Source organism: Trichechus manatus, unplaced genomic scaffold, assembly GCF_000243295.1.
Source record: "Trichechus manatus latirostris isolate Lorelei unplaced genomic scaffold, TriManLat1.0 scaffold00029, whole genome shotgun sequence".
Taxonomy (NCBI): Eukaryota; Metazoa; Chordata; class Mammalia; order Sirenia; family Trichechidae; genus Trichechus; species Trichechus manatus.
Window position 1 is genome coordinate 6,117,859 of NW_004443965.1, and position 25,183 is coordinate 6,143,041.

The 25,183-nt window shown below is 41.7% G+C and overlaps 1 protein-coding gene across 1 annotated transcript; it reads left to right on the forward strand.

The window, feature by feature from the left end:
• The first annotated feature begins 1,226 nt into the window (after positions 1–1,226).
• Positions 1,227–24,714, forward strand: LOC101359881 (testis-specific Y-encoded-like protein 1). The gene is given in 6 exon segments (XM_023729448.1): positions 1,227–1,245; positions 1,532–1,622; positions 1,624–2,582; positions 21,388–21,585; positions 23,894–23,961; positions 24,508–24,714. Coding segments are annotated over 6 exon segments (1,542 nt in total).
• Positions 24,715–25,183: the final 469 nt, after the last annotated feature.

A 25,183-nucleotide genomic window follows, 5' to 3' on the forward strand; every position in this document is an offset into this window, starting at 1 on the left:
ATTGAAGTTGTCAAGGATTTCATTTTACTTGGATCCACAATCAATGCCCATGGAAGCAGCAGTCAAGAAATCAAAAGATGCATTGCATTGGGCAAATCTGCTGCAAAAGACCTCTTTAAAGTGTTGGAAAGCAAAGATGTCATTTTAAGGACTAAGGTGTGCCTAACCCAAGCCATGATGTTTTCAATCTCCTCATATGCATAAGGACTAAGGTGTGCCTAACCCAAGCCATGGTGTTTTCAATCTCCTCATATGCATGCGAAAGCTGGACAATGAATAAAGAAGACTGAAGAATTTATGCCTTTGAATTGTTTGTGAAAAATATCGAATATATCATTGACTGCCAGAAGAACGAACACATCTGCCTTGGAAGAAGTACAGCCTGAACGCTCCTTAGAAGGGAGGATGGCAGCACTTCCTCTCAAGTACTTTGGACCTGTTATCAGGAGGGACCAGTCCCTGGAGAAGAACATCATGCTTAGTAAAGGAGAGGGTCAGAGAAAAAGAGTAACACCCTCAACGAGATGGATTCACATAGTGACTGTAATAATGAGCTCAAACATAGCAATGATTGTGAGGTTGGCATAGGACCAGGCAGAGTTTCGTTCTGTTGTACATAGGCGTAGGGTTGTTATGAGTCAGAACTGACTCAATGCCACCTAACAACCACCACCAAGATTATAATTGGAAGCCATATCTCTTTCCAGGAGGCAACACAGAGATTATCATCACCAAAGACTTAAAAGAGGTATGATTCCCAAACATTTGTTTACTTAATTGGCATGGCCCCTGCAGAAACTAGATGCAACATGGTAGATGAGTGGGTCATCACAAACTTAACTAAGTGGTAGCCCCAACTAAAGGTACTATGCTATAATCATGTTATCTTTACTGGAAGAGATCAACACAGACTCTTGGCACTTTGTAAGCAGGATCTGTGTTTTTCTACAACGACAACAAAAACCCTTAAAGTTTAATTGAGGCTTCTAGACTTAGGTACTGAACTGCCACCAAGAACAGTGCCTTGCACATATGATATGCAACATATGCATTCAATGACTGCTGGTTGAAAAAATGACTGTGTAAATGAATGGATAGATATTTAAATAATAGTAAAAGACAGTAGGTGGTTAAAAAGAATGATACAAAAAGCAGTTCCACAGCAAAGTCCAAGAATGGAAGAGGAAAACGGACACTCTCTGACCTCAGGTCTAGCTACTACCAACATGAGTGGCCTAGATGCGGGTGAGGCCACCCTCTTCCCCAAACCTGCAGCCTCCGGGAGACCCACGCCAGAGTGCCCGAGGCTCTGAGAGGGAGGCGACACAGGTGGTGCATTCACGGGTGGGACAGCTTAGAAACCGTTGTGCTCCCGTTGCCCCAGCATCCAGAGGAGGGAAGTGCACCCTGGGACCCTGTGGACTGTGGCACACTCCCCACGTCCGAGTTGATGCGGTTGTGATCATGTTACCACCAAAGCAGGGCAGGAAGAAGCTTCCCACAGAGGTCCTGCCTCGGTGGTAACTGACAGCAGCCAAAAATGGCTTTTTGAGTGGAGAGCTAAGTAGCCCTGCGGGGGAGAAGGCTCTAGAAGCCTGTGGTGCAGGGAGGTCGGGGTCTCAGGACTGCTGGCAAGGGCGCCGAAGTGACAACTGAAAAGTGCGCCATTTTTTCGGTAGTAGCAGATGAGGAGGAGAGGGCTGAGGTGATAGAGGAGAAGGAGGTAGAGAAGAAAGGAGTGAAGGAGAAGGCGGTGGTGGAGGAAGAGATAGAAGTGGAGGAGAAGCCAGTAGTTGAAGAAATGGAAGTAGAAGAAAATAAGGTGATAGAAGTGGTGAAGGAGGATGCAGGGCCCAGGCCCCTGAATGTGGCTCTCCGCATGAAACCCCCGGAAGCTATCCAGCAGGAACTGGACACTGTGAAAGCTCAGGCCCACAGGGCCTTCCTCCAACTGGAGCACAGCTTTGGGCGGATGCGTCAACACTGCCTGGGGCGGAGGAACTTCATCATTCAGAATATCCCAGGCTTCTGGGCCACAGCCTTTCGGAACCACCCACATCTCTCTGCTACGATTAGGGGCCAAGATGCGGAGATGTTAAGGTACATGACTAATTTGGAAGTGAAAGAGCTCAGATACCCTAGGGCAGGCTGCAAGTTCAAGTTCTTTTGGAGAAACCCCTACTTCAGAAACAGGCTAATTGTCAAAGAATATGAGGTCAATTCCTCTGGTCAAGTAGTGTCTCTTTCCACTCCGATTATATGGCACCGAGACTGTGAACACCAGTCCTTCATTCGCAGGCATCTAGACGTCGTCAGCAGCTTCTTCACCTGGTTTTCAGGCCACAGCCTTCCAGAGTCTGACAGAATTGCTAAGATTATCAAAGAAGACCTGTGGCCGAATCCATTACAGTACTACCTGTCGCATGAAGAGGCCCATAGAGTCAGAAGTTGCCCAGTAAGGGAGCCAGTGGAGATCCCCAGGCCCTTTCGGTTCCATTCTGGTTTATCCCTGCCCTTGGAAATATCCTGCACAAAGTCGCCTACCACTTCCTGCCAGATCTGTGCTTGTGCAACAGCAATGGGTATGCCTTCTACTGTTTTTGTGCTGATCTTTCTGTACCCTCCCTCCTCTGGACATTCTGTTCTCTCAGCCTCAAGATTGAGACCTTCATGGCCATGCTTCTCCACTTCTACATGACCATTATGCTGTTCTGCATTAACATCATATGCTGCATGGCCATGGCTCACACACTTCTAAGCCAAGCAAAGGATGCTATAGATTGCACTGCTTTGTGTGCACTGCGTGGACTCTGTGTGTTCCCAGGGCCTCTAATGTGGCTGCCACCACCTGAATTTCTAAGTTGGCTAGGAGCCCATTTTACCCACCCTGCTCTGCGTCCTGCAGTACAAGTGCATGGCCTGTGAACATAGCTGGACATTAATGATGTCAAGGGAGAACAGCAGTGAGCCACTTGGTCTATGTGATTATGCAACTCCATTGCTGTTCCCTGTCTTCTGGTTGCCTTCTACTGCCCACGCCCGCCCCTCTTAACTGCTGCCTTCTGGATGAACATCTCCCAGACTGTTGCCAGCCTCACTGTCTGGTTTCTGGCAAACAATGACCTCTAGAACTGGTGGTGGACCCAGGTTTCCTGCTACAATACAAAACAATCCCTCCACTCCTTCTCCAAAACATCCCTTGATTCCTCACCCTTCCAGCAGGATCACCCAAGAATCCTACTGACTGTCAGGCAAGTGGTTGAGGTGACAAGTGAAAGACCCTGTCTCATGGCAAGGATAAGGATGCAGGCTTTCTCAACCTTAACCACCGAATTCACACAAAACCTAGTTACCTTTGTTTGCCTTCATGCCTCATCCTGAACATGATTAAGTGTCAAAATGGCAGTAGTTTCTCTTTCTCTCTCTCTCCTCTCCTTTTTTTCTCTTAAAAACAGATAGCACAGAAACATCTGCAAAAGTAGGTCTTTTAGTTTGATATTGCTCTCTATCATTTCCAGAAACAGAGAGGTTGTCCTGGAAAACAGCCTGCCAGAGCTCTTATTGCCCTGGCTTCTCTCATCCTACCTCCACCCTCACCCCCTTTAGCAAGGCCTAGAGGGTTTAAAACGAAACAGATCTAGGTGGAATAAAAGGTGATTTCTACTTCAGATTGGATGGAAGAACAAAACAGTTTGTGATGGGTGCCCTAAGCAGGGAAAACAGAACAAAAGACTAGAGTCAGAAATGAGCCAGGTGAAAACTGGGCTTAGAATTAAGACTGGACTAGCTGAGAGCCAGCGGGGAAGGGGTACTTACTCTGTCAGTGGTGAGATGGGAAATACTTTTCTCAGGATTGGGATGGGAGAACTGAAGAAGGTTAGAGTTAAATATATTGCCTAGAGAAGAGTTCTTTAAAGAAGCACAAACAATACAACTTTAGATGTTTTCCCCCTTGTGTTCATGTGACCTTGTTTATGTGGAAGATTAATACTGTGCCCTTTATTTCACTAGCATTTAGTAAAATCCTTTACTTTCTCTTTCTGATTACTGGAAAAATTGGGCTGTATAGCCTTGTTTTTGCTTTCAGTTGGGAACATTTGGAAAAATATCAATCTTACTTTCCTGCACAACATAGAGACTTACGTGAATATTCCAGAGTTTTCAACTTGTTCTTGTTGCTATTAAAACTGTATGCCTAGAAATATAATTTGATCTTGCCAATAACTTGTTGTCCTCTTAGAAAAATAACTTACAATAATTTGTGGCTCTGATTATTGTCTTGCTCAATAATTTGCTGTAGTAACAATTTAGTAACTGATGTCTTTTTTCCTAAATAGCATAAATATTTGTGAGATTGTTCTGTCTGGTTGGAAGCGTACCAGGGACATATTTGTCTTCCTTATATGCATGATGTTAAAATAAAAGCATGTCATTCTGCTAAATTTCTTATTTTTTACCCTGCCCATAAACATGCTTGAATGACATTGTTCAAGTTAATGAGAGATTATGGAATCAGTAAAGTTCTCAAAAGGACACAATAGGCATTGTGTCAAAGGTAAGAAAATAGGGCACAATACTGTACCTTCCAAGGTAGGGAGGATTGTTGTTTTGCTTTAAAATGTTAACAATTACAACTGCTTACTCACAGACATGACTTTTTTTCCATACAACTCATACAGCGCCATCACCCCTTCACTTCCTCAAATCCTCCATGTCTATATCAGGTCATTCCCTTTTATTCATTCATTCATTTAAGAAGCAAACATTCAGAGAGTACCTACCATCAGTGATAGTACGCCATCTGTAAAACCTGGTCATTCTGCTCCTCAAACCTGCTCACCACCCTCTTCTAGCTGTGTCAAATCCTTCAAGGTCTGGCCCAGATAACTCCTCAGCCTTATAGCCTTTTCTGTTCCCCATAGGTTAGAGGAAATGTTTCCTCATGCCCTTAGTGTACAGACAGTCCCTGGATTACTAATGAATTCCATTCCTAAGTCTGTCTTTAAGTCAAATTTGGAAAAGTTGGAACAGTTAGGTACAGTTCATATTTAATGTCTAACTGATAAATGTTTGTTTCAGTATATAGTATATAATGTACATTTCTATGCATTAAAAGACATTAAAGAGAAACACTTCCAGATATACTAAAACATCTTGAACATAATAATACAGTAATAATAATAATAATGTTTTGATGTGTGTCACAAAGTAGCATCTGTTTGTTATTACAAACCGTTGTATGTACCTCGAATTTTTAATATAATGGGCTTTACAGGAGTTGATTTGTAACTACGGGTTGTACGTAGGTCAGATGTTCATAACTCGGGGGCTGCCTGTACTTTGTAGGGACTTCTAGAAAATAACCCATACTTATTCATTACAGTGAATTCCACAGATATTTTATTAAGGCATTCTGTTAGGCTCTGGGAAGATTAAAGAAGAAAAAGATAAAGTCCATTCTCTTCACTGTTAAAGAATTGGGGAAAGATTGATATGTAAACAAATAATTGATTCAGAGTAATAAGTGGAAATAACATGCAAAGATACGTTTTCACTGGAAGCTTTGTGAGAGCAGAGATGGGATGTCTTTTCTATCCCTCACTACATCTAGCATAATGGTTTGCACATATTTGTCAGCAGATAAGTATTTAATGACAATGGACAACTGGCAAATGGGGAAGAAGAACAAAATGGTTAGGTGCTCAGAGAGACTTCTGATGAGGTGATGGGAAGAAGGAACCAGTCTTCAAGACATTTGTGAAAACGATGTCAAAGTTTTGCAAAGCCATTCCTAAATCACAGCAAAATTTCTTATTTAAATAATCTAAAAAGGTCCAAACACTGTAACATTTACTCTTTCACTTGCCATTTTAACACAGCATTATTTAATTTTGGATCAACTTTTATGTACTTTTGGAGCCCTGGTGGCACAGTGGTTAAGAATTCAGCTGCTAACCAAAAGGTCAGCAGTTCGAATCCACCAGGCACTCCTTGGAAACCCTATGAGGCAGTTCTACTCTGTCCTATAGGGTCCCTATGAGTCTAAATCAACTCAACAGTAATTTTTTTTTTTTTTTAATGTACGTTGTACATTTTAAGGTGAGTATTACCCTGGAGGTAGAAGTGGGTTAGACTCTAGACCTGTGCTGTCCTGTACAGTAGCCGCTAGCCACTGCCGGCTGTGGAGCACTTGAAATGCAGCTAGTCCAAACTGAGATGTGCTTTAGGGTTGCTATGAGTCGGAATCGACTGGACGGCAACTTTTTTTTTTTTTTTTTTTAGTGTAAAACACACCCTGGATTTCAAAGACTTAACCAAAAAACAAACAAACCATTGCTGCTGAGTCAATTCTGACTCATAGGACCCTATAGGACAGAGTAGAACTCCTTGTAGGGTTTCCAAAACTGTAAACCTTTACAGAAGCAGACTGTCACATCTTTCTCCCGTGGAGCAGCTGGTGGGTTCGAAGTGCCTACCTTTCAGTTAGCAACCGAGTGCTTTAACCACTGTGCTACCAGGGTTCCCTTATTTCAAAGACCTAGTACAGAAAAAAATGAATACAAAATATCTCAATTTTTTAATTTGATTACAAATTGAAATAATATTTCTGATATATTAGGTTAAGTAAAATATATATTTAAGATTTAAAAAGAAGAGTGCAAGTAGTCAGTAGGGAGGAATGGGCAGGAAAGCTTCATGGGAAATGCACGATCTGAACGGAGCCTTGAAGGATGAGTAGGATTTGACTGGAGAGAGAGAGAAGGGAAATAGCTTACAAGTGAGGACCCAGCCTGCACAGACCTGAATTCTTTGTGATGACTGTCTTCCTAGCTGCAATTGACTTTCATCATAGCACTTAAAAGATCAGGAACACTGGCATCAGAAGAGTTAAATTTAAGAACGCTTTTCACCATTAAATGATCTTAGACAAATCACTCAATAAATCTGGAACTCTAATTTCTCATCTGAAGACAGGTATCAGAAAAGTTTTACCTCATACGGCTATGGTGACACCCAAATTTGATAATATGTTAAAGAACTTTATTGTAAAACCAAAAAACGAAACCCATTGCCATAGAGTTGATTCTGACTCATAGCAACCCTATAGGACAAGGTAGAACTGCCCCATAGGGTTTCCAAGGAGAAGCTAGTGGATTTGAACTGCCAGCCTTTTGGTTAGCAGCTGAGCTCTTAACCACTGTGCCACCAGGGCTCCTTTGTTGTAGAGCACCTTAAGATATGTCATCCTTACCTCTATAGTCTTTCGGTATTGGTATATCTTCCCAATTTAACAATTTATTTCAACTTGTTAAATTCAACTGAAAGGAATTGGCTGAATGGGAAATAGAATTGGAAGGACAGAGGAATACAGAATTATTTGGAATAATTGGATACATTACGGCCTGGTGGCAGGGGATCAGCTAGAGGCCATCTGGCAGTCCCTGCCGGCTCCATGATTCAAAGGTAACCAGGTACATAGCACATCCCTTGAAACTACTAATTCCATCTCAGACTGTGGTTAACAACTGGGCCCCATTCTCCAACCCTCAGAGCGGCTTCTTGGGATGCCTATAGAAATCTACAGTGTGTATCTATTCCCTCTGCCTTGACATCCTGGGATAAACAGCAATTATGACATCTCCAACATGAAATTGGGGATGCAGATTACCCACAGTTCACTGGCAGTCCTTGTAATGAGCTATTAAGGTTCAGGTGCCAAACCCCAATGCAGCTCTATTCATCAGAGAACAATTAATTAAACTGGACTTTCTCATTAGACATCCACAGTTTCCCTAACCTTTCATTTAGGCCATGGATTCCGTGTGATGAATGTCACCTGACAATTTGTCTTATCGGTCATATCACTTCATCATAAGGCACTTAATACTACTTAAAAGGACATCTCCTGATTTTGAAGAATGACAAGTTTAGAAGACAAAACACTGGTCATTTAATAATTAAAAGATACTGTGAAGTTACATAGACAATAAAATATATTTTAATAATTCATTTCTATTGTATCAGCTTTCAACCATTTTCAAATCCTCATTCTCTTGGCTATCCATCTGTATGAATGTTGCTCAAACTTCAGAATGTGTTAGATCAACCAGCAAACATGTTTATGGGCAAATTCCTGGGCCCCACCGTTAGATTCTGATTCGGTAGGTGTCATGGTTTGAATTATGTCCCCCCGAAAAATGTGTGTATCAGGTTGGCTAGGCCATGATTCCTGGTACAGTGTGATTTTCCTGTATGTTGTAAACCTGCCTCTATGATGTTAATGAGGGAGGATGGGTGGCAGTTGTGTTAGTAAGGCCGGACCTGATCTACAAGACTGGACTGTGTCCTGAGGCAATCTCTTGAGGTATAAAAGACAGAAGTGAGCGGTGAGACAGGGGGACCTCATACCATCAAGAAAGCAGTGCCGGGAGCAGAGCGCTTCCTTTGGACAGGGGTCCCTGCGCCGAGTAGCTCCTAGTCCGGGGGAACACTGATAAGAAGGCTGACAGAGAGAGAGACTTCCCCTGGAGCTGACACCCTGAATTTGGACTTTTAGCCTACTTTGACTGTGAGGAAATAAACTTCTCTTCGTTAAAACCATCCACTTGTGGTATTTCTGTTATAGCAGCACTAGATGACTAAGACAGTAGGTTTTGGAAGCACCCCAGGTGATTCTGATGTAGGTGATCGGTGAACACCTTTTCTGACCTCTGCTGTTGGGCCTGCCTCTGCCAGTAACAAGCCAGCATGGGACATGGGTCTCTGTCTCTGCTGTCCAAGCCAGCACAACATTGTGAATGTACTAAATGCCACAGAATTGTACACTTAAAAGTGGTTAAAATGGTAAATTTTCTCTAATGTGTATTTTAACATAATGAAAAATGCCAAAAAAAAAAGTCTGCTGGAATTTTTATTAGGATTGTGTTGAATCTATCAATCAGTTTGGGAAGAATTGCCATCTTAACCATACTGAAACTTGAGATCCATGAACATGATATATATGTCTTCAATTATTTAGGTCTTACTTAAAATTTTTAAGCGATGTTTTATAATTATCAGTGTACAGGTCTTGCACATATTTTGTTAAATTTATCCCTAAATGGAATTGTATTTTTTATTTAATTTTCCAAATGTTCATTGTTGGTATGTAGAAATATAATTGAGTTTATATATTGACCTTGTATCCCATGACCTTGCTAAATTCAACTTATTGCTTTTAGTTGCTATTTTTTGGGGAGCTATTTTAGGATTTTCTACTAACACAATGTTATCTGGGAAATTTTTTTTTTTTTCTGTCCAACATCTATGCCTTTTCTAGCTTTTTCATGACTTTTTGCAATGGTTAGAACTTCCAGTTCAGTATTAACTAGAACTAAGAAACATGGGCACCCTTTCTTTGTTCACCCTCATTATTCCCCAGGATCACAGAGTTGGGGACAGGGTCAGAGGCTGGTGTGCAGAACACACAGAACATCAGCTCCCAGAACACAGACTTCTGTTCTCCTCTCTACTCCGCTACATCGAGAGTGTCCAAAGTTCACAGTCCTATTAAGTCATTTTCCCTATAATTCAAATACAGAAGTGCTTTTAAGAGACACACAGTATTCCAGCTACTCCCATGTGCTATAAATATGTAATTTACCAGGAAAATGGGGACTCTGTGTGACATTCAAATTGAGAACTATTTGAAGAAAGGGGAAAAATATCCCATCATATTGAGTCATGGGGGAAAATAACTACAGTATATCATACCAGAAAATAGGAATGTAAAAATAGCTTCTGTATGGAAGTGCAAATTAAATGTTAATGTGGCCTTGAGTTTATTTTAAGTATTTTTCATTAAACATTTTCACAACCTGTTAAGTTCCCTCCATATTAAACTAGGATCAAATTATTTTAGATGCCAACTCGAAAAACCTGATGATCATTGTGTTCAACTCCCTTTGAAAAGAAGAAACATAAGGCAAGCATTCTTTGAAAACAGATTATCATGGTGCCTGGGTCATTAATCACTAAACAGCAAGATCGTTGTCTTAGTTTTCTAGTGCTGTTATAACAGAAATACCATAAACGGGAGGCTTTAACAAACAGAAATTTATCTTCTCACAGTTCAGGAGGCTAGAAGTCTGAATTCAGAGTGCCACCTCTATGGGGAATGCTTTCTCTCCTTGTCTCCTCAGCTTCTGCTTCCTGTCTCCGTGGAGATCACCATGTGTCTTGGCATCTATCTTCCCCCATCTCTGCTTCTCTCTCTTGCTTGTTTAGTCTCTTTTATATCTCAAAAGAGATTGACTCAAGACATGCCCTACACTAATCCTGCCTCATTAACATAATAAACACAATCCATTCCCAAAAAGAATTTTCACCGCAGGCATAGACTTTAGGAATTACAATATATATTTTTTGAGTACACAGTTCAATCCATAACATTCCATCCTTTGCCCCTCCCCCACTAAATTCATGTCCTCACATGCGAAACACATTTACTCCATCAGATCATCCCAAAAGTCTTAACTCCAAGTCCAAAATCTCATTTTCTGAATCACCTAGATCAAATATGGATGAGACTTTAGGCACATTCTTTCCTGGGGCAAAATTCCTTTTTATCTGTAAACCTGTCAAAAATAGATTACAAGTTATCTGTGTCCAAAGTACAATGATGGAACAGGCAGAAGGTAGAAATTTCCATTACAAATGGTAGAAATTGGAGACAAAGAAGGGATAACAGGCACCAAGCAAGTCCAAAACCCAGCAAAACAATTTACATTAACTCTCAAGGGTCTCAAGCTCTCTCTCTGCTCTCTGAGACCATCTAGGCAATGGCCCTGTCCTCTAGACTCTGGGTGTTGGCCATGCTGACTGGATTCTGGGTGGACGTCCCTTGGCCCTGGGCTTCGGCTCTGCCTTCCAGGCTCACTGGAATGGCAACTTTGCTCTCTCAGCTTTGGGCAACCCCATTCTCCTAGTCCATCTGAGTGGCAACCCCACCCCTTTGGCCCCAGCAGGCTTTATTCTTCTGCCCCTTGAGCATAGTACCCTGCCCCTCCAGCTTTGGGTGATGGCCCCGTCCCCCTGGAGCACCTTAACGGCAGCCCCACACTCTGGAACCAGGTTGGCGAAAATCAGACTCTTTGAAACCTAGGAGGCAGCGGCCCCACCCTTTGAGATCCAGGAAACCGTGGCCTCACCCTTTGAAACCTAGAAGGCCCTGCTTCCCATGCTCCTTCCAACAGTTCTGCTGCTCTCCAACCTGCTCCAGGGACAGTCCTTTTCTTTTTCGGAGGATAACAGATGTAACTCCTTTGGCCTGTTTCCAGCCTATAGAATTCCAAGAGGCAGACAGCATTCTTTCCCTGTTCCCTTCAGTCTAAACTGATAGATTATCTGCTGTGGTAGTTGATTAGATCCATAAGTTACAGATTTAATCTTTTTAACAAAAGATTATATATCAACATCCTTGGTGACATTCTAGGACACATGTTCTTAGTTTGTACAACAGAATTTTCTAAATCTTTTAAGTTCTGTTTTCATTTTACACAGTTCATTTTTAAGTCCATCTCTTTCCTCTCACATTTTACTATAAGAGGCAAGGAGAAACCATGTGGCCCCTTTAAGATCTTGCTTAGAAATCTCATCATCTGCCTGATATTCAAGTTCATCACTTACAAATTCTACCTTCCACCAGACATTTGAACATAATTCAGACAAGTTCTTTGTCACTGCATAAAAAGCACTGTCCTTCTTTCATCGTCCAATCACACGTTCATCATTTTCTTTTAAAGTCTCACCAGAAGCACGTTTAACGTCCACATTTCTAGCAACATTCTGTTGCTGGCATAATATGTATTCTCTAAGATGATAGAGACTTTCTCTATAGCTCTCCTCACTTCCTTCTGAGCCCTCACCAGTATTGCCTTTCATGTCCATAGTTCTACCAATATTCTCTTCAAGGCAGTCTAGGCTTTTACTATTAAACCAAACCAAACCCACTGCCGTCAAGTTGATTTCGACTCATAGCGACCCTAAAGGACAGAGTACAACTGCCCCACAGGGTTTCCAAGAGTGTAATCTTAACAGAAGCAGACTGCCACATCTTTCTCCCACAGAGCGGCTGACCATTCAGTTAGCAGCTGAGTTCTTAACCACTGCACCACCAGAGCTCCTTGCTTTTACTATTAGACACCTTAAAACTCTTACAGCCTCTACCCATTACCCAGTTCCAAAACCACTTCCACATTTTACGTATCTGTTAGAGCAGCACCCTACTCTTCTGGTACCAAATTCTGTCTTAGTTTTTTAGTGCTACTATAACAAATATAACCATAAATGGGAGGCTTTAACAAACAGAAATTTATTTTTTCACAGTTTAGGAGGCTAGGAGTCTGAATTCAGAGTGCTGGCTCTAGGGGAATGCTTTCTCTCCTTGTCTTTCCAGCTTCTACTTCCTGTTTCCTTGGAGCTCTCCATGTGTCTTGGCATCTATCTTGCCCCATCTCGGCTTCTTTCCCTTGCTTGTTTTGTCTCTTTTATTTCTCAAAAGAGACTGACTCAGGACATACCCTGCCTCATTAACATAACAAACACAACCCATTCCCAAAAGGAATTGTAACCACAGGCATAGAGATTAGGAATTACAATACATATATTTGGGTACACAATTCAATCCATAGCAATCCTTGGGGGGGGGGGGCTAGAGCACATAGTTCAGTGGGGGAGGGGGGATGGATACCTCTTTTTCCTTTGCCCAATATTTCTTCCTTTTTCAGGAGGCAACAGTCCTCTTCGCCTGGAAAACTGCTCTCCCCACACCGACCACATGGTTCAAGCCTGACCACATAGATGAGACAGTAACCCAAACTGGGTCTCTTCGAGTCCTTTCCCAAGAGTTGTTTAATTTGAAGTAAAGAAAGAGCACAACTGGGGACATGCAGCCCAGGAGTTGCTGGCAGCAGTGTTTCTAGCTGAGTGTAGAAAGTTGTTTTGAGAGAGAGAGCTCTAAGGCTTTTGAGCCTCTGGGTCTGGTCGATCCTCTGGCCGCCAGCCTGGTTATAAGTGAAATCACACGTCACTTGCAGTCTACTTTGGTTCAAACCCAAATTGAAGTCACAGAATCAAAGAATTTACAACTGCCTTTATAAACAGTTAACCATGCTTTCCAGCTCCTGCTCTGTCTTGGGTATAGTTATTTTATGTAATTTATCTCATTTAATCTTCACTACAGCCCTGTGGTGGTAGGTACTATTATTATCCCCATTTTCCAGATGAAAACCAAAAGTAAACAAAATTTGAGGCTGCTCTGAGATGTTACGTCCTTGTCCATAATCACACCATCACTAAGCCTTTTTCTAGTATTCTGAAGGAAACTCTGACATTGTTTGCTCTAGATCTGGACTGTTTCTTAACCATTCTCATGTAGGTTAAACTATAAAAACAAAACTAAACTGAAAACTTAATGCAAATTTTCTCATTTAAAAAAAAAAAAAGGGTTTGGTGAGTGGAAAGCTGAGCCCAATATCTGAAGCCTGCCCAGTGGGTCCATCAAACGGAAATTCATGTACACGGATGTTGATTCACCACATGGGCACCAAGTGGAGTGTGAAGGTAGAGTGAGCAAAGAGTTTCAGCTATCTACAGTACATGCTTTTACTACTGAATTTACCGCAAGTATTTACTGAGACCTACTATTTGCCAAGTACTGGAGCCCTGGTGGTGTAGTGGTTAAGAGCTACGGCTGCTAACCAAAAGGTCAGCAGTTTGAATCCATCAGCAGCTCCTTGGAAACCCTATGGGGCAGTTCTACTCTGTCCTATAGGGTCGCTATGGGCCGGAATCAACTTGATGGCAACAGGTTTCCTTTTGGTTTGGTGCTAGACTTTATTCAGCAAATATATGAAATATGAGATCTGATTCCTGCCATTGAGATCATTGTAGTTGAGCTGTGAAGACAAGGCTAGCATCTAAGAAATAATGTGTCAAGTGCATGATGCTAAATTGAAGGGCAGGAGAAATTTAGAGGAAGGAGAGATCTTAGTGTAGTCTAAAAAGTCTTCATAAGAGGATGACTTGAAGAATGGGTAGGAGGTTGGGCTGGGCAGAGAGGACATTCTGGATTAACTAAGTCATTCAGAAATCCAGGCAGGCTGGATCACCCCAAGTAGATCCAACTAAAGTCAACTGAAATCAGGATTCTGATTCAGGTTTCTCTGAGGACAGGGTGACAAACCCTAGATCTGTGAGTTGTACTTCTGCCTGGCTCCCTAAGCCACACATGTAGTGCTTTCCTTTTCTCCTATTGCAAATAGACACAAAATTGAAGGGTTTTTTGTTCCTTATAATTATCTCACAAAGTAGGTAAGCTGCCTCTTTTGTACAAGTTTGTCATTTTCCTTTTGTAAAAGGAGTTTGTAAGAACTTCTGAAATGTGCGTGGGAGGTTTGACCACCAGCATCAGGTCATATCAACCCTGACTATAGCTGGGGAGATGAACCCTCCAGGGTGGGGTGAGATAAGACCCTAGATGTCCACTCTATCAAGTCAGACTAGTCCTTTAAACAGGCAGTATGGAAACCCCACTAACTTTTTGAGCAAGTGGGCCAGTACTGCAGCACCCTGACAAGGCTTTCTGTGCTGTGTGGCCTCCCTCGTCTAGTCCCTACTTTTAGACATAAACATTCCTCAGTGTGTCCCACAGCAGATAGCTTTGATTCTGACTGTTCATTCAACTACATGTATGTTAACAGAAATTGCAAATGTGGAACTAAGTAAGGCAGCCAGAAAGTGTACCATGGGCCTTTACGAGGCATCTTAACCAAACCAAAACCAAATCCATTGCCACTGAGTTGATTCTGACTCACAGCGACATTATAGAACAGAGTAGAACTACCCCATAGGGTTTCCAAGGCTGTAATTTTTACAGGAGCAACTGATCTACTCATCTCTATTTCTTTACTTCAAACATACCCCTCAGTCACAAAAAAGATATATCTAAAATATAAATCTCACCATTTAACTTGCTTAAAACTACCTCCAGGATAAATTCTAAGCTTAGCTCACTATGTCTGAAGCAAAAGGAGATATAATTGCAAAGACAAGTTTAAAAACTCCCATAAGTCTTCAAAAACAAAAGCCAATCAACCAAAAAAAAAAAAAAGGTTTATATCAGTGTTTCTTCAACATTAAATCACAGCCGATGACAAAGTTAAAAAATGAAGACGATTAGGCTGAGAAAGCCTGGAGGTGAGCATTGAAAAGTTCACTACATCAGCATGAATTGTTGTTGCAAATATAATCACAAATATAAAATGAAGACAGTCTTCAAAAGACACAATTAGAGTAAATTATAGATAAATATATTCTCTTTATTTTGATGTGCATTTTTTCTATTACATTCCCTGCTCGCTCAGTCCTGCTTCCTGGGATCAGCTCTCAAACTACCTGTTAACCCGTTTCTGTCGAGCCGATTCTCACTCTGTCCTATAGGGTAGGACAGAGTCCAACTGCCCCAAAGAGTTTCCAAGGCTGTAATCCTTACAGAAGCAGACTGCCACATCTTTCTCCCACAGAGCTGTTGGTGGATTCAAACCACCAAACTTTCAGTTAGCAGCTGAGCAGTTAACCACCACACCACCAGGGCTCCTTCTCTCAAACTACTGCATCTAAGTCTTCATCTTGGTCTCTGCTTTCAGGGGAACCCAAGCTAAGAAAGTAAGTAGCCCAAGAAAGTAGAACCTCCAAACCTCCAAATGGAATTCTAGAAGTAGATCATTCATCTGTCAAACAGTAACAAAAACCCCATTCCTAGTGGTAAGCAGAGTGATGAGAACCCTTGGCGTGCTATGACATTAGCATTAAAACTCTTACCTGTGATGGATTAAGATGTGGAACAGGTAGAAGGGGAAATGTTGGTTTATGCAGTAGCTCTAGCTGGTCCTATAAAATATATACATCCAGAAGTAGGAAGCCTGATAGATCAATGGAAGAGCCTATTCAAGCTTCAGCTAAGATGCCATTTTGGGAATGATATCCTGCAGGGATGGGGTAATGTCCTCTAGCATAAACTGTATGCCTTAAATCAATGATTTATGGACCTGTGTTCCTGATAGCTAGAACACATGGATCCTCAAAACTGTATAAGTTTTCAAGTACCACAAAACTTGGATCCACCCTGTGTCTATTAATGTTGATAATGTTGGTACAGCTGGACTATACTTCTCCTCTCTTAATCCCCAGCCCCTCAAACTACCTTCCAATGTTTCTCTAGGCCAGTTGAGCTGCTGGATGCTGCCAACACCTGCCCCTTTCCCCTCAAAAAAGAATACTTCTAAGGCTCTGATATAACCCATACAGCGAAAACATTTTCCAGCCTGCTCCCCATTCCTGCCACTCTGTTCCTCAAGTTCCATGTCTTAGCAATCAATGCCTAGTTTCTTTGGCCAACTTTTCTTCCTTCCTCCCTCTTTCTCTCTCCTTCCCTACTTTCTTCCCTTCCTTTCTGCTTTCTCTCCTTCAGACCTTGCCAAAAACGCATAAAATCAAGAAGGAAAAACTAAGTCATCTAGGGAATCATTAACAAAAGGAAAATATGGTAGGAAAATAAAAGACGAGGAAAGATTGTATGACCTCACAAACAAACAAAAGGCAAACATATAGAGAGCCTAGTTTATCAGTGGTTACTAGGGGCCGGAGGAGGCGGAAAGGGGGGTTAACAGTAACGGAAAAATCGCATTGATTATGCAGTAGGTTGCACAGCCAGTTAATGTAATTGCTGTCAATAAGTTGTACACTTGTAAAAAGTTAAATTGGCAAAAGTTGTATGATAGATATATTTAAAATGACCAAAAAAAAAGAGTACCTGAGGCTGCTTATGTACAACGAAACACCTCATGGGATTTGGTTCCTTGGTTTGGAGGTCTAGGGTCATGGTTTCATGGGAAATTCCAGTTACTTAGGCTAATAATGCATTTAGTGCTTCTGTTCCACCTCCTAGTTCATTGCATAGTGCCTCGTGTCTTAAAAGCTTGCAAGTGGCCATCCAAGGCACAACAATTGGTCTCTATTTGAGTAACAGAGGAAGAAAGAGAGTCTGGAACAGGAGGAGGATATGGAATTGTGGCTAATTGCCTACATGAACAATTGCCTCCTTTGTCATAAGACCAGAAGAACTGGATGATGCCCAACTACAATTACTGAACATTTTGATTAAAGATTCTACAGAAGAATCCTGATCAAAATGGGGAAATGCAGAACAGAATTTCTCAGATTCTCGTGGAATCCAGAATTTCTGGAGCCATGGAGGCTGGATGAACCACTGAAACTATTGCCCTGAGATAATCTTTAAACCTTAAACCAAAAATATCCCCTGAAGTCTTCTTAAAACCAAACAATAGTTTAGCTTAACTAATAAAAAATGTCTGCCTTGAGCATTACGCTCTTTTATGAACTATCTATATGGAATCAAATTTACAATAGTAACTGGAAAGATCAGACAGGAAACTTAAGAGGCAGTGAGTTTATGTTAATGGGGGAGGAACAGCTCAGAAAAGGAGCGTGAGAATGATTGCACAACACAAAGAATATAATTAATGTCACTGAACTGTACATGTGGAAACTTGAATTGATGTATGTTTTGTTGTGTATGTTCTCAACAACAACAAAATTAATCAAGATTTTTAAAAATGAGGAAAGGGGTAAGATTAGCACACAGAAATGTTGACAGTGTGGAACTGGTAGGTATCGCACATTTGACTCAGCCTTCTGGCAGCTAAAGCAAGGAAACAGTCTGTTACATGATCCACAGTGTCCACGGGATTAAAAGGTCCCACTTGTTCAAAGGATGTACAGCTTTGCATGACACTGGGATCTTACAGAATGCTGTCCTCTGGGTCCTACAGAGAAGACACTGTGTGATGGGGTGGATGACTTCCTTAAGTTAAACCTGATAATGAATTTTATGCAGCTAAGGTGCCTTGGAAGAAAGGCCTGGTGATCAATTTCCAAAAGGTCACAGCTGTTGAAAGCCCTGTGGAGCACAGTTATACTCTGAAACACAAGACCTCAAGGCATTTCAGTAAAAGTATATCTAGGAGGCACCAAAACAGTGTGGTCCATGTATCCAGCTCTAGGTTTTTGAGGTAATCTTCATAAATATTTTTCTCACTCCAGATTTTGATATGGATTAGACAGAAGAACTCGAGGCTGTAATATTTAGTGAGAATCTGTTGTTAGGTGCCATCAAGTCGGTTCTGACTTATAGCGACCCTTTGTACAACAGAACAAAACACTGCCTGGTCCTGCACCATCCTCACAGTTGTTGCTGTGTTTGAGCCCATTGTGGCAGCTACTGTGTCAATCCATCTCATAGAGGGACTTCCTCTTTTTCGCTGACCCTCCACTTTACCAAGCATGATGTCCTTCTCCAGGGACTGGTACCTCCTGACAACATGTCCAAGGTACATGAGATGATATCTCGCCATCCTCACTTCTTAGGAGCATTCTGACTGTATTTCTTCCAAGACAGATTTGTTTGTTCTTCTGATAGTCCATTGTATATTCGCTATTCTTCACCAACACCATAACTCAAAGGCATCAATTTTTCTTTGGTCTTCCTTATTCATTGGCCAGCTTTCGCATGCATATGAGGAGACGGAAAATATCATGGTGTGGGTCAGGCCCACCTTAGTTCTCAAAGTGACATCTTTGCTTTTTAATACTTTAAAGAGGTCTTTGCAGCAGATTTGCCCAATGCAAATGCATGGTCATATTTTGAGTGCTTTCCAACCTGAGGGGCTCATCTTCTGGCACTATATCAGACAATGTTTTGCTGCTATTCATAAGGTTTTCACTGGCCAATTTTTTCAGAAGTAGACGGCCAGGTTCTTCTTCCAGTCTATCTTAGTTTGGATGCTCCCCTGAAACCTGTCCAACATGGGTGACCTTGCCTGTATTTGAAATACCAGTGGCATAGCTTTCAACATCACAACAACATGCAAGCCCTCACAGCACGACAAACTGACAGACAAGTGGTGGGGTGAGAATTTGGAAAGCAAATATTCTACATTACCAATGAAATGCAGGTCTTTACTCTTTGACAGCTTCCAGAACAGAGGATAGGAATGAGGCCCTCTTACGAACATCAAATGTTATTTATTTGTTGTTAAATGCATGCTGAAAGCTAGAAGAACTGCCACCACCAAGACATCAAGAACTGAAGAATATTTCTTGGGCTGAAACTTGAACAATTGAGGTTTTTATGGGCCCGAGAAAAGAAACGTTGTTAGATATTTGAGATATATTTTATAATTTGATTTAAAACTTAATTTAAAACTACAAGAACGAGGTTTCTGGTTATAAAAAACTTTTGCGCTGCAACAAACAGAAAAAAACAGGCTCCTTTTCTATGGACTTTAAAAATAAATCCAGCACGTCTTGCTAGGACAATAACGCCCAGGAGCTCAAATCCTACCCTTCAGGTCTCAGTTAAAAGCTTCCACTTTCAAGAAGATGCTTTCAGTTTAGTGCGGCACTTGAATATTTCCTCTTACATCATTTTTCACTTTCTTCCTGAGTTGCACTTGTCGTACTGTCTTGTTGTGTGCTGTTGAGTCGATTCCAAGTCATAGTGACCCTATATGACACAGTAGAACTGCCCTGGAGGGTTTCCTAGTGTGTAATCTTTATTGGAACAGATTGCCAGGTTTTTTCTCCCAAGGAGCAGCTGGTGGGTTTGAAACACTGACCTTTGGGTAGCAGCTGAGTGCTTAACCATTGAGCAACCAGGCCTCCTCTCACTGCCTTAATTGAGTGTAATCTTCTTGAGGGCAGAAATGGTCTCTTGAATCTCTAGACTCCTACTAGGGCTTATGATAGTGCTTTGCCTATAACCAGCATTTACTAAAAACTGTTACATAAACTAATAAAATATCATGTACCTCATTACATGGGGGCCCTGGTGGCGCAGTGGTTAAGCATTTAGCTGCTAACCAAAAGGTTGGCAGTTCACATCTACCAGTCACTTGTTGGAAACCCTATGGGGCAGTTCTACTCTGTCCTACAGGGTCGCTATGAGTCCGAATCAAGTCCACGGGAATGGATTGGTTGGTAAAAAGCAAATAGATTTGTAAGGCACTCAGAGTAATAAAGCCACTGTTAAAAGGGGTGCCAGATAAGATAAACTTTGAATTTTTATTTATAATTAAAACATGAATTAGAAGTGATTTTAAACTGACTTAATTATACTAGTTATTTAATTAGATGTCTATAGCTGTAAGTGCCCTTTTGGGAGAGAAGAAAGGTAGCAACCTAAAAGTTAACCTTCACATGGCAACATTTTCCTTTTGAAGACACCCAGTCTTTTCCTTCTTCTTAAACCACTCTTGAAACGGTTAGGAGAAATTCTATTAAATGGACTTTGAAACTCTAATTTATAGAAAAACATGAGGTCAAAAAAAAAAAAAAATTACTTGAACCAAAGCATGTAGGGTGGATTGCATTATTGTAACCAATTATTCCTCGCGCTCCTTTTATGAGGATTATACTTCTCTGCCTGTTCTGTGACTCGCAAGGCTTCTTGGGAGAGGAGTATACTTTCCGATCCTATTGACAACAGGCTTGGTCATATGACTTGCTTTGGCCAAAGCAATGTGAGTACAATTGAGGTGTGCCACCTCAGAGCAGAAATTCTCAGAGCAGCACGTGCCAGTGGTGTACAAGAGCCGCTAAATTTCCGGCAATCAGCAAGCCACTTGTTAAACTGTTTGTAGGTTAAAATGGCCTTGGTGGGAGTATTTACACCATGGAAATCAGCAGCAGTACAAATTAGGCCTTTCCATTTCTGTTCCCGCAGCTTACCAGCACACCAGTGAACTTGTCCCAAATAGATTAAAGAAAACTGGTGGAGCAGAGCCAAAGCTGCCCGCAGCTAACAGAAATGAACCTTTGTTGTAAATCACTGAGTTATAGGGGGTATTTGTTACCTCAGCATAATCCAGCAAAAGCTGACTGATACACCACGCTGATGTTATTAAATTTTGGTGAACACCAATAGGCGCTACTTTTATCTGTCCAAACCTTGATTTCGGGAGTATTTTTTTCTAACAGCTTGTGACATCACACATCTTAAACCTGAAATGCTGCCAACTGCACTCAGAGACTCTAGACTGGGGAATCCAGGTCTTGGAAGGTTAATGTAAAAGATGTAAAAGATAGATTGCATTATTTTCTAAATCACTAAACTATTGCACCGCTTTTAGACCTTGGCAAACCCAGGTGTGCCCCTCTTGGACCTGGATGGTTTAGGAGTGTCTCCCGCACATTTTTCACGTACAGGTCACACGTTACCGCTCCTCTTTCTGCTCCCATACTCTGCAAATTGAGCGCTGTGTCTTTAAGGCGGAAGCACGGAGATTTCTGTGCAGGACAAAATGTCTGCGGGGATCGTGGAGGGGATCCGCGTTCGCCGACTCCCAGCCGCTGTCTGGCTCCCACCGCGCTGCGTGGGTGATGGGGTGAGTGTGGGCCGCGGGAATGGCGGACGCGCGGCGGGCCGGGGCAGGAGGTTGGCGCGCGGAGGTCGTGGAATGCGGCCAAGTGAGCCCAGGGATGGCCCCGGCGATCCTGCCCGGGAGTCCTGAGACTGGGTTACAGTCGGAACCACAGTTAAGCCAGCAAACCGCGACGCTACAGCCGGGTGTTACCACAGCCTTCCTTTGCATGGGGTGCGGGACTTGCTCTTGGCTATTGTCGGTTATCGCTATTGTAAAAGATGCATTTAGACCCAGGTTTCTGCATAAAGGCCCTGTTTGACTTCTTTCAGCACCTCGTTTTCGCCCCTCTCCTAAAATCGCCCCTCAAAAAATTTATTCGGGAATATAGAAAATTATCGCCACACTCCTGCTCCCCCTTTATTAAAGTTGCCTTATTGCTGTCTGACTTTTAACAATGCAAATGGTTGGGTGCTCTGTCGTGGGCTCTTTCATCGGAACTTTCTTAATGTTACTTTCCCACTTTGGGGGGCGGGGAGGAGTTGAATGCTAGCCAGAGGCTCAGACCGGAGCCCCTCTCTGCCCCTGCGGTGCTCAAACAAAAGAGTTTTCCTGTCCTTTTGGAGTATACAGGAGCAATTTGCTATAGCTTACGCTAACCAAATGCCCGAAGCTTTTCAAGCAAAGTTATTTTTCCCTCCTTGAAAGCAAAAAATAAGTACCTGCCACAATGTGAACTTCTAATTAGAAAAGACTGCAAAGAGACGGTGTTTATGAGAAATTGTTGTAGATATAGCTTAATAAATGGATATAATTACGGTAATTATTTTGTGCACTTTTAAATAATGTTTGTACATCTTACGTGGTCAAATGAGGCAACTGACAATAAAAAGTATACATGCAAAAAAACATGATTAAAACAATGTGTAAAAAGAGGAAGAGCCAAACTAGGTAATTTTCCATTAAAAAACCATCTTTGAGTTACAAAGGATTTCAAAGTAGGGTAGCTTTAAGTCCCTCTAATTCATATTAGATTATGCATTTTACAAGATAAAATAGATTGCCATCCTTCTTTTTAGGAACCTATGTATTAAATACTGTAATGCAGGCCTGAAATAAAGGTCCACTTTATGGCATAGTGCTTTACCATTTTCACTTTTAAAAATGCGTTAATAGAGAAAGAGCATTTCTCAGCCTTTTAGCTAATGGTAGAAGTATCTGAGTTTGGCTTATGGTATTTAGGGAACATCTCTAACCCATCAGATAATTTGGCTGTGAGTCTAATAAATTTCTTACAGTCCACATATAACCTTTTTCTAAAAAAATTTCACACTTAACCCTTTATTTCCTGAGAGTGGTGGGCACCTGTAACCCGAGGATATGCCCAGGTATGGGTACTCAGGTATCCGCATTTTCTAGTTTGGAAGCATTTTGCCTTTAACTTCATCTCAGGCTTCAGTGGTAATTTCAGACTAGAAATTTGTCTAATTGCCTGGATCTGTTTATAAATAGATTGCTACATGGCCAAAACCAAAGCACACCCAACCTATTGCCGTCGAGTTGATTCAGACTCATAAAGACCTTACAGGACACAGTAGAACTGCCCCATAGTGTTTCCAAGGCTATAAATCTTTATGGAAGTGGACTGCCACATCTTTCTCCTGCGGAATGCTGGTGAGTTCCTTTTGGTTCGTAGCTGAGTGCTTTAACCACTGCGCCACCAGGGCTTCTCTACCACATGGAAGTAAGCTAATATTTCAAAAGAGATGAACCAATAACAGATGAATGAATTGTGGTTTCCTTGACACTTCAGTTGTCAAAGCTAATTATTTGTTTTAATTAATATATTCTGCTTTAATTGAAGTCACTAGTGGATGATGTAAATGAATATGTTTTTACTGTTTCCACACAAGGCATGTGAATTTCTCGTCTAAGATCCAGGCTCAACCAATTCATCAGACTCTGCTGGGTTATTCCAAATAAAGTGAGATGGGAGGATAAATAATACTGTAATTCACTTATTATTTCCTTTTGAGAACATGACCTGGCTCTTTGATCTTTAGCCCTCCCTGTGGTTTTTCATGTATAAGTTGTTGTTAGGTGCCCTCGTGTTGATTCTGACTCAGCGTCCCTATGTGACAGAGTAGAACTGCCTCAGGGTTTCCTAGGCTGTAATCTTTCAGGAGCAGATTGCGAGGTGTTTCTTCCACCAAGCTGCTGGGTGGGTTCAAACCCCCAGTGTTTCTGTTAGCAGCCGAGTGCTTAACTGTTGTACCACCAGGGCTACTGTTAATGTGTATACGCATAAGTATAAAATAATAAAATTAACTTTTGTGGGTAGTTTGTAGGAGGAATCTCACTGTTAAAGCCCTTCCTGGTGTGTATGCACATATTTACACCAATTATTCATTCAGGTTTTGATCTCTTCTCTATTCTCTATGTTGGTGTTCAGGAAGATCACACTGAGATAGAACTTCTTCAGGTAGAGCCTCAAATACAGAGGTAATTAATGTGAATTTATTATTATCTTCCATAGGATTAGACTTCTTATTACCCCTTCCAGATAATGGATAAACCCCAAAATCAAACCCACTGCTGTCGAGTTGATTCCGACTCATAGCGACCCCATAGGGTTTCCAAGGCTGTAAGTGTTTACGGAAGCAGACTACCACATCTTTCTCCCGTGTGGCTGGTTGGTTTGAATGCCAACCTTTTGGTTAGCAACCAAGCGCTTTAACCACTGCACCACCAGGGCTCCTTCCAGACAATGGATACTGGGATAAAACTGAGCCTTAGGAGAGTTCAGAGGCACAGCACCAACAATCGTGCCCCCTCCCCTTCCATGAAATATCTAACTACTGCATTTGTTTTTTTCAGTTTTTCCCCCCTGAAATTTGACTCAAAAATTTCTACCATTAAATTAATTTCATGATAGCAGTGTTTTTTATTTAGCTTCAAGGAATTTTATTTTAAAATATGACTCAGAAGCCAAGTTATAAAACTAAAGGATTGGAACCTGATTTATTAGGTTGTGATAGACAACTCGGTGAATGTTATACTCTGCAGAGCAGGGCAGGAAACGGATACCGAAGCAGGAGTGTCCCAGAGACATGAACATCATGATCGTTTGAATGTCTGTGTGAGGGCCCCCAAGGCCTCAGTATCAAGGAGCTTTGCCTTTGCCGAAACCTTCCGCAGTGTAGACACCTGTAGTGGAATTCACTCAAATGCATGAACACTGACAGTTACCCTGGTGAGTGGCACAAATGGTTAAATGCTCGGCTACTAGGGTCAAATCTACCTAGAAACGCCTTGGAAGAAAGGCCTGATGATCCACTTGCAAAAAATCAGCCATTGAAAACCCTATGGAGCACAGTTCTACTCTGACACACGTGGGGTCACCATGAGTTAGAGTTGATTCATGGTGATCTCACAGCAACTGGTTTTGTTTTGATTTTTTTAAACCAGAATTATTGTTGGAAGCATCTTTTTCCTCACCAGAGCTAGGCAGACTGTGAGCTCCCTGAGGGCAGGGACTGTGTGGTGTTCCTCTTCGAGTCCTCAGCAGCAAGCACATGCCTGACTCTGAGCAGGTGCACAATGAGCATTTGAATGAAAGAGTGGATGAAGTGAATAGATGTAAGCAAATAAATCATGTTCATTGGCACCTTTCTGGTGGTTTCAAAAAATGTTTAACAGAAAAT